The sequence below is a fragment of the Schistocerca gregaria genome, unplaced genomic scaffold, assembly GCF_023897955.1.
Source record: "Schistocerca gregaria isolate iqSchGreg1 unplaced genomic scaffold, iqSchGreg1.2 ptg000713l, whole genome shotgun sequence".
NCBI lineage: Eukaryota > Metazoa > Arthropoda > Insecta > Orthoptera > Acrididae > Schistocerca > Schistocerca gregaria.
Window position 1 is genome coordinate 1 of NW_026062091.1, and position 12,500 is coordinate 12,500.

Below are 12,500 nucleotides of genomic sequence, written 5' to 3' on the forward strand. Positions count from 1 at the left end.
AATTTCTTTCTCACTTCTGCGCCAGTTTCATTGCCCTTGGACTTGATGAAGAGCGTTGCCTTCTCAGTCAGGGCTTTGGTTATCATCGCCTGCGTTTTCCGTTCTGGTATGGGTGGAGCGGCGGCAACTTGTGCAAAGGTCTTGGGTGGCGCCGTGGGCACCGCCTTCGTCCTCGCCAGCTCCTCCTCCAAGGCTTCCACCCTTCCGGTGAGGGCCGACTGCGCCATGGCCCAATCAAACAACTTAGCTCTCAGTTGTCTCTTAAAGTCCCCCAGATTTCCCTCCTCGACCAGTTGTCCCGGTTTTAGAGAGTCGTCCACGAGCTTCAGGACGTCCTCGAGCCGCGTCGCGATAAGCTTCACGGTCGCAAGATCGCTTGGGCTTGCCTTGTATCGGGACGTGCCGTCATCGACTGGGCCGCCAGGCTGTTGTCCGGCTACCTGCGCCGAGTCCGGCTGCTTGTTCGGTTTCCGCTTCTTCCGTCGTGTCCGGGACTTGCGTCTCTCGGCACCCGACATTGGTGAAGAGGCGCGGCTACTGCTGGCGCTTTCCCCGACTGGGCCGCTGGGCAGTTGCCCGGCTACCTTCGCCGGTTTCGGCACACTTTTCGCCGTCTCCGGCAGTTGAGACTTCGGCCGTGGGGCCGCCGTCTCTCCCGCCGGGCGAGTCTGGGTGAGCTTGCCGGTGCCGACTGGGCCGCTGGGTCTTTGCCCGGCTACCTGCGCCAGCTTTGGCTCGCTCGCAGCCTTCCCCGCCGGCGGTGTCGTTGGCCGCGAGGCCTTCGTCTCCGCCTTCGGTTCGGACTTCCCCGTTGCGCCTTCCCCGACTGGGCCGCCGGGCTTGCGCCCGGCTACCTGCGCCGGTTTCGGCTTGTCTCCCGCCTTAGGTGCCGCTTTCGGCGCCGGCTGGCGGGGTGGCGGCATCAGATCGGTTACAGCGTCCGCACTCAGCGATCTCTGCCGGAGCAGTTTTCGCAGGTGTTTCTTCTGCTTCCTCACTTTTGCCTTCCGTTCTTTCTCACTGTCACTTTCACTCGCGTCTGCAAGCGTCCGTGCCAGCGTCTCGCTTGCTGCAGTCTTAGCGCTCCGTGCACGAGGTGTACGGAGCTCCAATTCTGGCTCGCTAAGCGCGGGGTCATGGTCTTCTGGCCTATGGGCCTCCGACTGCCCTTGTGTTGGGAGTTCGTCTTGACACGGAGTGTCAGACTCGTCCCCTGAATGGTTGGTGTTGTGACTCCGCGACGGCCCACCAGTTCCGTCGGGACAAGGTTGATTGAGAGAAGCCATGTGGTTCCCACGATCAGCTAGGGATATAAGTGGTCCACCCAGGCGTTGCCCCGCCCACCTGGGTAAGCCTTATACAACAGAGGGTCGGCCGGTCCTCTGAGGTGGCTGACTCACGACTGTTCACAACTCAACAGCCTTGCGCCCCATAGCCGCCAGCTAACGCAGAGGGTGAGGGGTGATTATAGAGATTGTCCTTCTCTTGCCCAGGCGGTTAAGCCAAGACTCCGGTCCGAAACACGCACGACGTTCCACTGCGCGCCTCACAGCGGTCGTTGAAGTACGTGTCTCAGATTACGGACGGCGCTGGTAGCGCTTGCCAGCACCGGGCTCGGGCACCCCGGGTTTGCCAGGCCCGTACGTCGGCTGTATTAGCCTTCGTCCCTGTGGTCGTGGTCTTAGACCACTCAGGAGCATCCTCCTGGGGGCAGCTCCCGGTGACTTCCACGTTGCGAAGGCCGATGCCGGCCTCCACTCCGCAGTTATACACCAAGGAATCCTCCGAGCGAGGCCGGGTCGCCGCCCGCGTTGCATCCTCTGAAAGTCAGAGGGCGCTTCGCAGTCAGCGCCCTTCCCCGCGCGTGGACATCGGCCTGCTTCCGCTTTGGCCCTCAAAAGTGAGAGCCTTGGTTTCCGCAGGAACGATGACCGCCCTACTCCCCACTGTGCTTTGTGCGCCAACCGCACACGCCAACCACAACCAACATTACATGTGGCCGGGCGGCGCCGCTAAGTTGTCCGGGCGCGGCCGGCGGAGCCGGGCGCAGCCGGGCCCGCGCCCGCCGCCAGCGTAGCCGCGAGAGCGGGCTGTCAGCCAGAGGCCGACCGCCCGCCCAGCGCCAGCCAGCAGCGCGCGCATCGCCCGGCCGCACCCGGCCCCGCGCAGCGCAGCCGACACGGCAGCGCGCAAGCGCACAGCCCGACCGGCAGCCAAGACCCGCCACTACCCCGGCCAACCGCGCCGCGCCCGGCTAGCGCCGGGCGTTCACGCGCGAGGCCGGGGCCACAGCAGGACCCGCCGCCAGCGAGCCGCGCGAAGCGCACCGCCGTGCGCACAAGTCCAGCAGTAGCGCGCCAACTCACGTCGACACACTCCGCTGCACGCGCACGCACTACGTACGAGCTTGGATACTAGACTTAAGAGTCCGACACCTACAAGCGCTCGCAGTAGTGGGAGACGCGCACTCGGCCGGGAAGGGTCGATGTTCGATCCAACCGCCTCGTGCAGACGTCTCCTTGTGGGGAGTATACCTCCCGTGGCACTTGTGTCATGGAGCTCAGCATTCCACGGCCGATAAGTCAACCGCGATAACGCCTTGCTCCTGCTGTGGGGAGTGAGTTCCGTAGCGCGCACAGGCAGAGACGGAAACACATCCTCTCAGAGAGCGTGAAATGACTTTAACGCAAAAGCGGCGCCCGCCGCACCCCAGCCAGGGCCAGGGCGCAGCGGGCGCCGCCCCAGCAAAAGCGGCGCCCGCCGCATCCGAGCCGAAGCCGAGACACAGCAGACGCCACCAGCGCATGGAGCCGCACCACGCCGCAGCCCGGCCGAAGCCGAGGCACAGCAAGCGCCGCCTTAGTAAAAGCGGCGCCCGCCGCACCCCGGCCAAGGGCCGAAGCACAGCAAGCGCCGCTATAACTTGTAAGTGCCATTCGCCAGTGAGCAAGGATACTAGACCGGAGTCCGACACCTTATCGCTCACGGCGAGCAAGGCTGCAGAGCCCGGTTTGGAGGGGCCAGTTGCCCAGTCCCACCGCATCCGAGCTTGCGCCCTGCACGGGAGTCGCCCTTCTCTCATTGGTTTCACCGGTTGCCCGGCTACTCGCATCTTACACCACGGGGAGGTTGAGAGATCGGACATTTAGCCGCCCGTCTTCTACCAGTATAGGTGGACTCCACCACTGGTTAGACAGCATAACGGCCTTCGTAAGATAGTAGATAGGGACAGCGGGAATCTCGTTAATCCATTCATGCGCGTCACTAATTAGATGACGAGGCATTTGGCTACCTTAAGAGAGTCATAGTTACTCCCGCCGTTTACCCGCGCTTGCTTGAATTTCTTCACGTTGACACACGCGAGACAGATCAGAAATCACATTGCGTCAACACCCGCTAGGGCCATCGCAATGCTTTGTTTTAATTAGACAGTCGGATTCCCCCAGTCCGTGCCAGTTCTGAGTTGATCGTTGAATGGCGGCCGAAGAGAATCCGCGCACCCGCGCGCCCCCGGAGGAGCACGCTAAGGCGGACGCGGCCTCGCAGCAAGGAAGATCCGTGGGAGGCCAAGGCACGGGACCGAGCTCGGATCCTGCACGCAGGTTGAAGCACCGGGGCGCGAACGCCGCGCAGGCGCGCGCATCCTGCACCGCCGGCCAGCACGAGGCCAACCAACGGCGAGAGCAGACCACGCCCGCGCTAAACGCCCGCACTTACCGGCACCCCTACGGCACTCACCTCGCCCAGGCCCGGCACGTTAGCGCTGACCCACTTCCCGACCAAGCCCGACACGCCCCGATCCTCAGAGCCAATCCTTATCCCGAAGTTACGGATCCAATTTGCCGACTTCCCTTACCTACATTATTCTATCGACTAGAGGCTCTTCACCTTGGAGACCTGCTGCGGATATGGGTACGAACCGGCGCGACACCTCCACGTGGCCCTCTCCCGGATTTTCAAGGTCCGAGGGGAAGATCGGGACACCGCCGCAACTGCGGTGCTCTTCGCGTTCCAAACCCTATCTCCCTGCTAGAGGATTCCAGGGAACTCGAACGCTCATGCAGAAAAGAAAACTCTTCCCCGATCTCCCGACGGCGTCTCCGGGTCCTTTTGGGTTACCCCGACGAGCATCTCTAAAAGAGGGGCCCGACTTATATCGGTTCCGCTGCCGGGTTCCGGAATAGGAACCGGATTCCCTTTCGCCCAACGGGGGCCAGCACAAAGTGCATCATGCTATGACGGCCCCCATCAACATCGGATTTCTCCTAGGGCTTAGGATCGACTGACTCGTGTGCAACGGCTGTTCACACGAAACCCTTCTCCGCGTCAGCCCTCCAGGGCCTCGCTGGAGTATTTGCTACTACCACCAAGATCTGCACCGACGGCGGCTCCAGGCAGGCTCACGCCCAGACCCTTCTGCGCCCACCGCCGCGACCCTCCTACTCGTCAGGGCTTCGCGGCCGGCCGCGAGGACCGGCCATGACTGCCAGACTGACGGCCGAGTATAGGCACGACGCTTCAGCGCCATCCATTTTCAGGGCTAGTTGCTTCGGCAGGTGAGTTGTTACACACTCCTTAGCGGATTCCGACTTCCATGGCCACCGTCCTGCTGTCTTAAGCAACCAACGCCTTTCATGGTTTCCCATGAGCGTCGATTCGGGCGCCTTAACTCGGCGTTTGGTTCATCCCACAGCGCCAGTTCTGCTTACCAAAAGTGGCCCACTTGGCACTCCGATCCGAGTCGTTTGCTCGCGGCTTCAGCATATCAAGCAAGCCGGAGATCTCACCCATTTAAAGTTTGAGAATAGGTTGAGGTCGTTTCGGCCCCAAGGCCTCTAATCATTCGCTTTACCGGATGAGACTCGTACGAGCACCAGCTATCCTGAGGGAAACTTCGGAGGGAACCAGCTACTAGATGGTTCGATTAGTCTTTCGCCCCTATACCCAGCTCCGACGATCGATTTGCACGTCAGAATCGCTACGGACCTCCATCAGGGTTTCCCCTGACTTCGTCCTGGCCAGGCATAGTTCACCATCTTTCGGGTCCCAACGTGTACGCTCTAGGTGCGCCTCACCTCGCAATGAGGACGAGACGCCCCGGGAGTGCGGAGGCCGCCGCCCCGTGAAGGGCGGGGAAGCCCCATCCTCCCTCGGCCCGCGCAAGGCGAGACCTTCACTTTCATTACGCCTTTAGGTTTCGTACAGCCCAATGACTCGCGCACATGTTAGACTCCTTGGTCCGTGTTTCAAGACGGGTCGTGAAATTGTCCAAAGCTGAAGCGCCGCTGACGGGAGCGATTATTCCGCCCGAGAGCATCCCGAGCCAACAGCGGCGCGGGTCCGGGGCCGGGCCAGGTAGGTCCGTCATCCGGGAAGAACCGCGCGCGCTTGCCGGGAGCCCGAGCGCCCAAAGGGGCGAATCGACTCCTCCAGATATACCGCCGAGCAGCCAGCCAGGACACCGGGGCTCTGCCCAACAGACGCGAACCGAGGCCCGCGGAAGGACAGGCTGCGCACCCGGGCCGTAGGCCGGCACCCAGCGGGTCGCGACGTCCTACTAGGGGAGAAGTGCGGCCCACCGCACACCGGAACGGCCCCACCCCGCGGCGAGTGGAAAGGCAACCGGACACGACCCCGCCGCGGATTGCTCCGCGCGGGCGGCCGGCCCCATCTGCCGAGGGCGGGGGCCAGTGGCCGGATGGGCGTGAATCTCACCCGTTCGACCTTTCGGACCTCTCACGTTTACCCCAGAACGGTTTCACGTACTTTTGAACTCTCTCTTCAAAGTTCTTTTCAACTTTCCCTCACGGTACTTGTTCGCTATCGGTCTCGTGGTCATATTTAGTCTCAGATGGAGTTTACCACCCACTTGGAGCTGCACTCTCAAGCAACCCGACTCGAAGGAGAGGTCCCGCCGACGCTCGCACCGGCCGCTACGGGCCTGGCACCCTCTACGGGCCGTGGCCTCATTCAAGTTGGACTTGGGCTCGGCGCGAGGCGTCGGGGTAGTGGACCCTCCCAAACACCACATGCCACGACAGGCGGCAGCCTGCGGGGTTCGGTGCTGGACTCTTCCCTGTTCGCTCGCCGCTACTGGGGGAATCCTTGTTAGTTTCTTTTCCTCCGCTTAGTAATATGCTTAAATTCAGCGGGTAGTCTCGCCTGCTCTGAGGTCGTTGTACGAGGTGTCGCACGCCACACCGCCAGCCGGCTGTGCACGCTACCGAGAAAGTACCGGTATGCGAACCGCCAGGCGACGGGCGCGCATCGCACGTTTAAGGAGACGCGGCCGGCCACACAGGCGACCACGACACTCCCACGTCTCCGAAGCGGGACAAACGCCGCGCGCTTCAGTATACGTAGCCGACCCTCAGCCAGACGTGGCCCGGGAACGGAATCCATGGACCGCAATGTGCGTTCGAAACGTCGATGTTCATGTGTCCTGCAGTTCACATGTCGACGCGCAATTTGCTGCGTTCTTCATCGACCCACGAGCCGAGTGATCCACCGTCCTGGGTGATCTTTTCCTTTTCAGTCTCCCACTGTCTCTTTCAAGACAGTAGCATTTGCGGGACTGAGGCGTCTGACGGCCCCTGTTCCACTATTTTTTTTTGTGTCCAACGGCCTCACAGCCGATGGGCGTCGTACGGCTCCACACCGGAGCGGACAGGCACTCGGGCGAACGTCATTCAAAACCGGCGCCAGGCGCCAGGTACCGCAGGCCAGCCGCTCCAGAGCTTCAGCGCTCGTACCACACAACAACAACACTTCCGCTAGTTTTGAGAGGCACGCGTGGTTCCGCACGCGGCGCACGGCCACTGCCGTACAGGTAGCGTGTTGCGCGACACGACACGACACGCACATCGAAAGACATGCAGTCTAGTCGGTAATGATCCTTCCGCAGGTTCACCTACGGAAACCTTGTTACGACTTTTACTTCCTCTAAATGATCAAGTTTGGTCATCTTTCCGGTAGCATCGGCAACGACAGAGTCGATGCCGCGTACCAGTCCGAAGACCTCACTAAATCATTCAATCGGTAGTAGCGACGGGCGGTGTGTACAAAGGGCAGGGACGTAATCAACGCGAGCTTATGACTCGCGCTTACTGGGAATTCCTCGTTCATGGGGAACAATTGCAAGCCCCAATCCCTAGCACGAAGGAGGTTCAGCGGGTTACCCCGACCTTTCGGCCTAGGAAGACACGCTGATTCCTTCAGTGTAGCGCGCGTGCGGCCCAGAACATCTAAGGGCATCACAGACCTGTTATTGCTCAATCTCGTGCGGCTAGAAGCCGCCTGTCCCTCTAAGAAGAAAAGTAATCGCTGACAGCACGAAGGATGTCACGCGACTAGTTAGCAGGCTAGAGTCTCGTTCGTTATCGGAATTAACCAGACAAATCGCTCCACCAACTAAGAACGGCCATGCACCACCACCCACCGAATCAAGAAAGAGCTATCAATCTGTCAATCCTTCCGGTGTCCGGGCCTGGTGAGGTTTCCCGTGTTGAGTCAAATTAAGCCGCAGGCTCCACTCCTGGTGGTGCCCTTCCGTCAATTCCTTTAAGTTTCAGCTTTGCAACCATACTTCCCCCGGAACCCAAAAGCTTTGGTTTCCCGGAGGCTGCCCGCCGAGTCATCGGAGGAACTGCGGCGGATCGCTGGCTGGCATCGTTTATGGTTAGAACTAGGGCGGTATCTGATCGCCTTCGAACCTCTAACTTTCGTTCTTGATTAATGAAAACATACTTGGCAAATGCTTTCGCTTCTGTTCGTCTTGCGACGATCCAAGAATTTCACCTCTAACGTCGCAATACGAATGCCCCCGCCTGTCCCTATTAATCATTACCTCGGGTTCCGAAAACCAACAAAATAGAACCGAGGTCCTATTCCATTATTCCATGCACACAGTATTCAGGCGGGCTTGCCTGCTTTAAGCACTCTAATTTGTTCAAAGTAAACGTGCCGGCCCACCGAGACACTCAACAAAGAGCACCCTGGTAGGATTTAAACGGGGTCCGCCTCGGGACGCGAAAGCACCCCTTCGGCTCGCCCCACCGGCAGGACGTCCCACGATACATGCCAGTTAAACACCGACGGGCGGTGAACCAACAGCGTGGGACACAAATCCAACTACGAGCTTTTTAACCGCAACAACTTTAATATACGCTATTGGAGCTGGAATTACCGCGGCTGCTGGCACCAGACTTGCCCTCCAATAGATACTCGTTAAAGGATTTAAAGTGTACTCATTCCGATTACGGGGCCTCGGATGAGTCCCGTATCGTTATTTTTCGTCACTACCTCCCCGTGCCGGGAGTGGGTAATTTGCGCGCCTGCTGCCTTCCTTGGATGTGGTAGCCGTTTCTCAGGCTCCCTCTCCGGAATCGAACCCTGATTCCCCGTTACCCGTTACAACCATGGTAGGCGCAGAACCTACCATCGACAGTTGATAAGGCAGACATTTGAAAGATGCGTCGCCGGTACGAGGACCGTGCGATCAGCCCAAAGTTATTCAGAGTCACCAAGGCAAACGGACCAGACAAGCCAATCCGATTGGTTTTGATCTAATAAAAGCGTCCCTTCCATCTCTGGTCGGGACTCTGTTTGCATGTATTAGCTCTAGAATTACCACAGTTATCCAAGTAACGTGGGTACGATCTAAGGAACCATAACTGATTTAATGAGCCATTCGCGGTTTCACCTTAATGCGGCTTGTACTGAGACATGCATGGCTTAATCTTTGAGACAAGCATATGACTACTGGCAGGATCAACCAGGGAGCTGCGTCAACTAGAGCTGAGCAGCCGGCCGCCCGGGAGTGTGTCCCGGGGGCCCGCGCGAACACGCAAGCGTCCGCTCAATTATTCTGCAAACAGGAGGAGGCCGAGCTCCCCTGCACGATACACCTCGAAACCCTCTCAGGTCCCGGCGGCGCGCAGCGCCGTCCTAGGTACTTGGTCGGTTTCGAGAGAGGCGCAATCGCCCGGAGTTAGGCGAGTAGACGGTTTTAGTGCGAACACCCTTGCTCCCAACTGAGCTTGCCGCTGCCGACAGAGGCCCGGGAGCGTGCTGTCGTGGCATTGCCGGCGGGAGACAACACGCGCCACCTATGGTGACCGGCAGCTCCAACGCCAGCGCCACACAAGGGCAAAGCCCCACTTGGGTGCAGAAGCGAACTCTCCCAGCACAGCGCACGCGCCAACACGTCCGCACAACTGCGATACAAACCACCTGCGAGAACCGCTGGGGCGACCGAGCAGCAGACGGCGTCGCGGCGCCGAGTGCCAGGCGGCGGCGCATCCTCAACGCACACAGTCCTCAATCAGACCAGCACACTGCAGATGTCCACCGCGCTTCGCACCGGGCTCGGCTGAACCAACTTTGGCCGCCAGGCGCCGCGTGCAGGGTGCGCCGCAGCGTAGCTGCGCCGCCTGCCGAGCCCGTCGGCTGGCGCTCCTGCCACTCGGCGCCCCCCACCAGCCGCCTGTTGCGCGTGCGCCCACGCAGCGCGCGGCCAACACGCCGGGCGGCCCCCCTTCACCGGCCGGGAACAGTCCCACCAAGCCACCGCCGCGTATCGCTTCATACCCACATGGGCCTAGTCACGTGTGTGGATGTGGCGGGTACCGCTGAAACAACCGGTTAATAGCTGTACCGATCGTCGCCATCACAGATTCACCTCCAGCGTGAACAACCGCTCAACAACGGATTTCCAGTTCATTTGCGTATCTTGGGCAGTAAACGTAGATGTCCACCTACATTTGCGAATTCAACAATTCTTGCATGCCAGGATGTCATGTGTCACGACACGCTACATCAGACCACATACACACTGCGACATGTGCAGAAGAGAACACGTGGAAGGTGGCCCGCGCACGTATGCGATGTCCCTTCCGCGATCCACTGTCAACCGGCATCTGCGGCATGTCCCAGATATGGAACGCGGTCCACCAGGGTAGCACTTTGTGTGAGGCAATACGACAAAGTCGGAATACACGCGTCACTACATCACACGGCTCACGCTGACCTGACCTGACTCACCGCACCACCACCCCCAGCGACCCAGGGTGACATACAATGCGTTCGTACGTTCCTCCCACACGCCTCTACGGCGTACCACAGTGCAACCTAGCTGTTATTGGGAGACGAGACAAGTAGCATCGAGCACAACATATGGAAATTGAGATTCGACACCGTTGGGCACAGCCAGCGTACGGTCACACGTATCACACTACTTCACTCTGTACGTAACTACCGATGATCGGTACAGCGTGTGGGTTACGCGTACGACATCAGCGGACAATGGACACAGACCATACCACGACGTACACTGAGGGCGTCGACATCTGAACGCAACTGAACAGCTGCGAGGCTCATTTAACACTCAAACGCCAGACCGACCAGCTTGAGAGGACGGAGACACAAAGAGAGGGGCAGAGGGGGGGGGGGGGCGATATAGTCCTATTGCAGTACAATTGACAGTGGATAGCGGGAATATGTGGAAAGTAAGCAACACTCGCAAGACATCTACATGAGGATAACAACGACACCAGAGATTCCGAGCAGTGAACTATGTTAGGCAAAGGGACAACGTGGGTTAGGTTAAGGGACAACGTGGGTTAGGTTAAGGGACAACGTGGGTTAGGTTAAGGGACAACGTGGGTTAGGTTAAGGGACAACGTGGGTTAGGTTAAGGGACAACGTGGGTTAGGTTAAGGGACAACGTGGGTTAGGTTAAGGGACAACGTGGGTTAGGTTAAGGGACAACGTGGGTTAGGTTAAGGGACAACGTGGGTTAGGTTAAGGGACAACGTGGGTTAGGTTAAGGGACAACGTGGGTTAGGTTAAGGGACAACGTGGGTTAGGTTAAGGGACAACGTGGGTTAGGTTAAGGGACAACGTGGGTTAGGTTAAGGGACAACGTGGGTTAGGTTAAGGGACAACGTGGGTTAGGTTAAGGGACAAATTGAGTTAGGTTAAGGGACAAATTGAGTTAGGTTAAGGGACAAATTGAGTTAGGTTAAGGGACAAATTGAGTTAGGTTAAGGGACAAATTGAGTTAGGTTAAGGGACAAATTGAGTTAGGTTAAGGGACAAATTGAGTTAGGTTAAGGGACAAATTGAGTTAGGTTAAGGGACAACGTGGGTTAGGTTAAGGGACAAATTGAGTTAGGTTAAGGGACAAATTGAGTTAGGTTAAGGGACAAATTGAGTTAGGTTAAGGGACAAATTGAGTTAGGTTAAGGGACAAATTGAGTTAGGTTAAGGGACAAATTGAGTTAGGTTAAGGGACAAATTGAGTTAGGTTAAGGGACAAATTGAGTTAGGTTAAGGGACAAATTGAGTTAGGTTAAGGGACAAATTGAGTTAGGTTAAGGGACAAATTGAGTTAGGTTAAGGGACAAATTGAGTTAGGTTAAGGGACAAATTGAGTTAGGTTAAGGGATAATCTGGTACAACCACAGTTAGGTTAAGCGATAATCTGGTACAGCCACAGTTAGGTTAAGCGATAATCTGGTACAGCCACAGTTAGGTTAAGCGATAATCTGGTACAGCCACAGTTAGGTTAAGCGATAATCTGGTACAGCCACAGTTAGGTTAAGCGATAATCTGGTACAGCCACAGTTAGGTTAAGCGATAATCTGGTACAGCCACAGTTAGGTTAAGCGATAATCTGGTACAGCCACAGTTAGGTTAAGCGATAATCTGGTAAAACCACAGTTAGGTTAAGCGATAATCTGGTAAAACCACAGTTAGGTTAAGCGATAAAGTTGGTTAAATTTGGTATTGTGTGGGAAGGGGGCAGAGAGGGGGGGGGTGGATAGTGGTGGCAGTACGCGGATGCCTGAGTCACCGTCAGATACGTCACGTCGGTTCGATGCTTGTAGCAAGAGGCTGGCGGGTCTGTGTCTCTCACTTCTGCAATTTTTCATGTGGTATAACACGAGGGCGGGTGGTGATATTTGGTGCCCCTCTGTGTAGGATGTGTGTTGGTGGTGTTGGTTTATCTGAGCAATGGTAGTTGTCGGAGGAGTGTGGTATTGTGCTTTTATAGGTGGACCTACTGGTCTGGTTATCATAGTGTCGACGGTGCAATGTGGCAGAGAGGGTGCACTCGACATTGTCGCATTCCAGATGTTTACGTATTGTGTGTCTCCGTTGCAGGCCGAGAGTAGTGCATGTTCGAGTGTCTGGCTGACGTGCGATTCACGTTGTGTGCCCAGTCTTACAGCACGTATAGGGACATTCGCATAAATCATCTATATGTGGCCTTGCATCATTTACTAAGCAGTGCCGTGAGACGACCGAACTATTAGGAAAGTACTGATGTACCGCATAATGTTTACCTTCCACCACACGGCGAGTATCGACTGTGCCCAGCGTTGCCACCGCAGGCAGCGGTCACCGTCACCATTGTGCGGCGGAACGGAACATCTATATCCTCAGAGGAGCACTCTTTGCCGCCGGGCGTCAGGTCTCGCGGCCTGCCGGCCAGCGCC

The 12,500-nt window shown here is 57.8% G+C and overlaps 1 protein-coding gene, 2 non-coding genes and 1 pseudogene across 3 annotated transcripts; all 4 read right to left on the reverse strand.

Annotated features, from left to right (window-relative positions):
* Nucleotides 1-14: 14 nt before the first annotated feature.
* Nucleotides 15-1,286, reverse strand: LOC126320280 (serine/arginine repetitive matrix protein 2-like; the record flags this gene model as incomplete). Its single annotated transcript, XM_049993770.1, has 1 exon — nucleotides 15-1,286. A coding segment is annotated over exon 1 (1,272 nt), but the record flags the coding sequence as incomplete, so codon positions are not given.
* Nucleotides 1,287-3,184: 1,898 nt separating this feature from the next.
* LOC126320293 (large subunit ribosomal RNA) lies at nucleotides 3,185-6,176 on the reverse strand (annotated as a pseudogene).
* Nucleotides 6,177-6,364: 188 nt separating this feature from the next.
* Nucleotides 6,365-6,519, reverse strand: LOC126320281 (5.8S ribosomal RNA). Its single transcript, XR_007558015.1, has one exon. It is a non-coding gene; the product is annotated as a 5.8S ribosomal RNA (ribosomal RNA).
* A 368-nt stretch (nucleotides 6,520-6,887) lies between these two features.
* On the reverse strand, nucleotides 6,888-8,780 carry LOC126320282 (small subunit ribosomal RNA). Its single transcript, XR_007558016.1, has one exon. It is a non-coding gene; the product is annotated as a small subunit ribosomal RNA (ribosomal RNA).
* Between the last annotated feature and the right edge of the window lie 3,720 nt (nucleotides 8,781-12,500).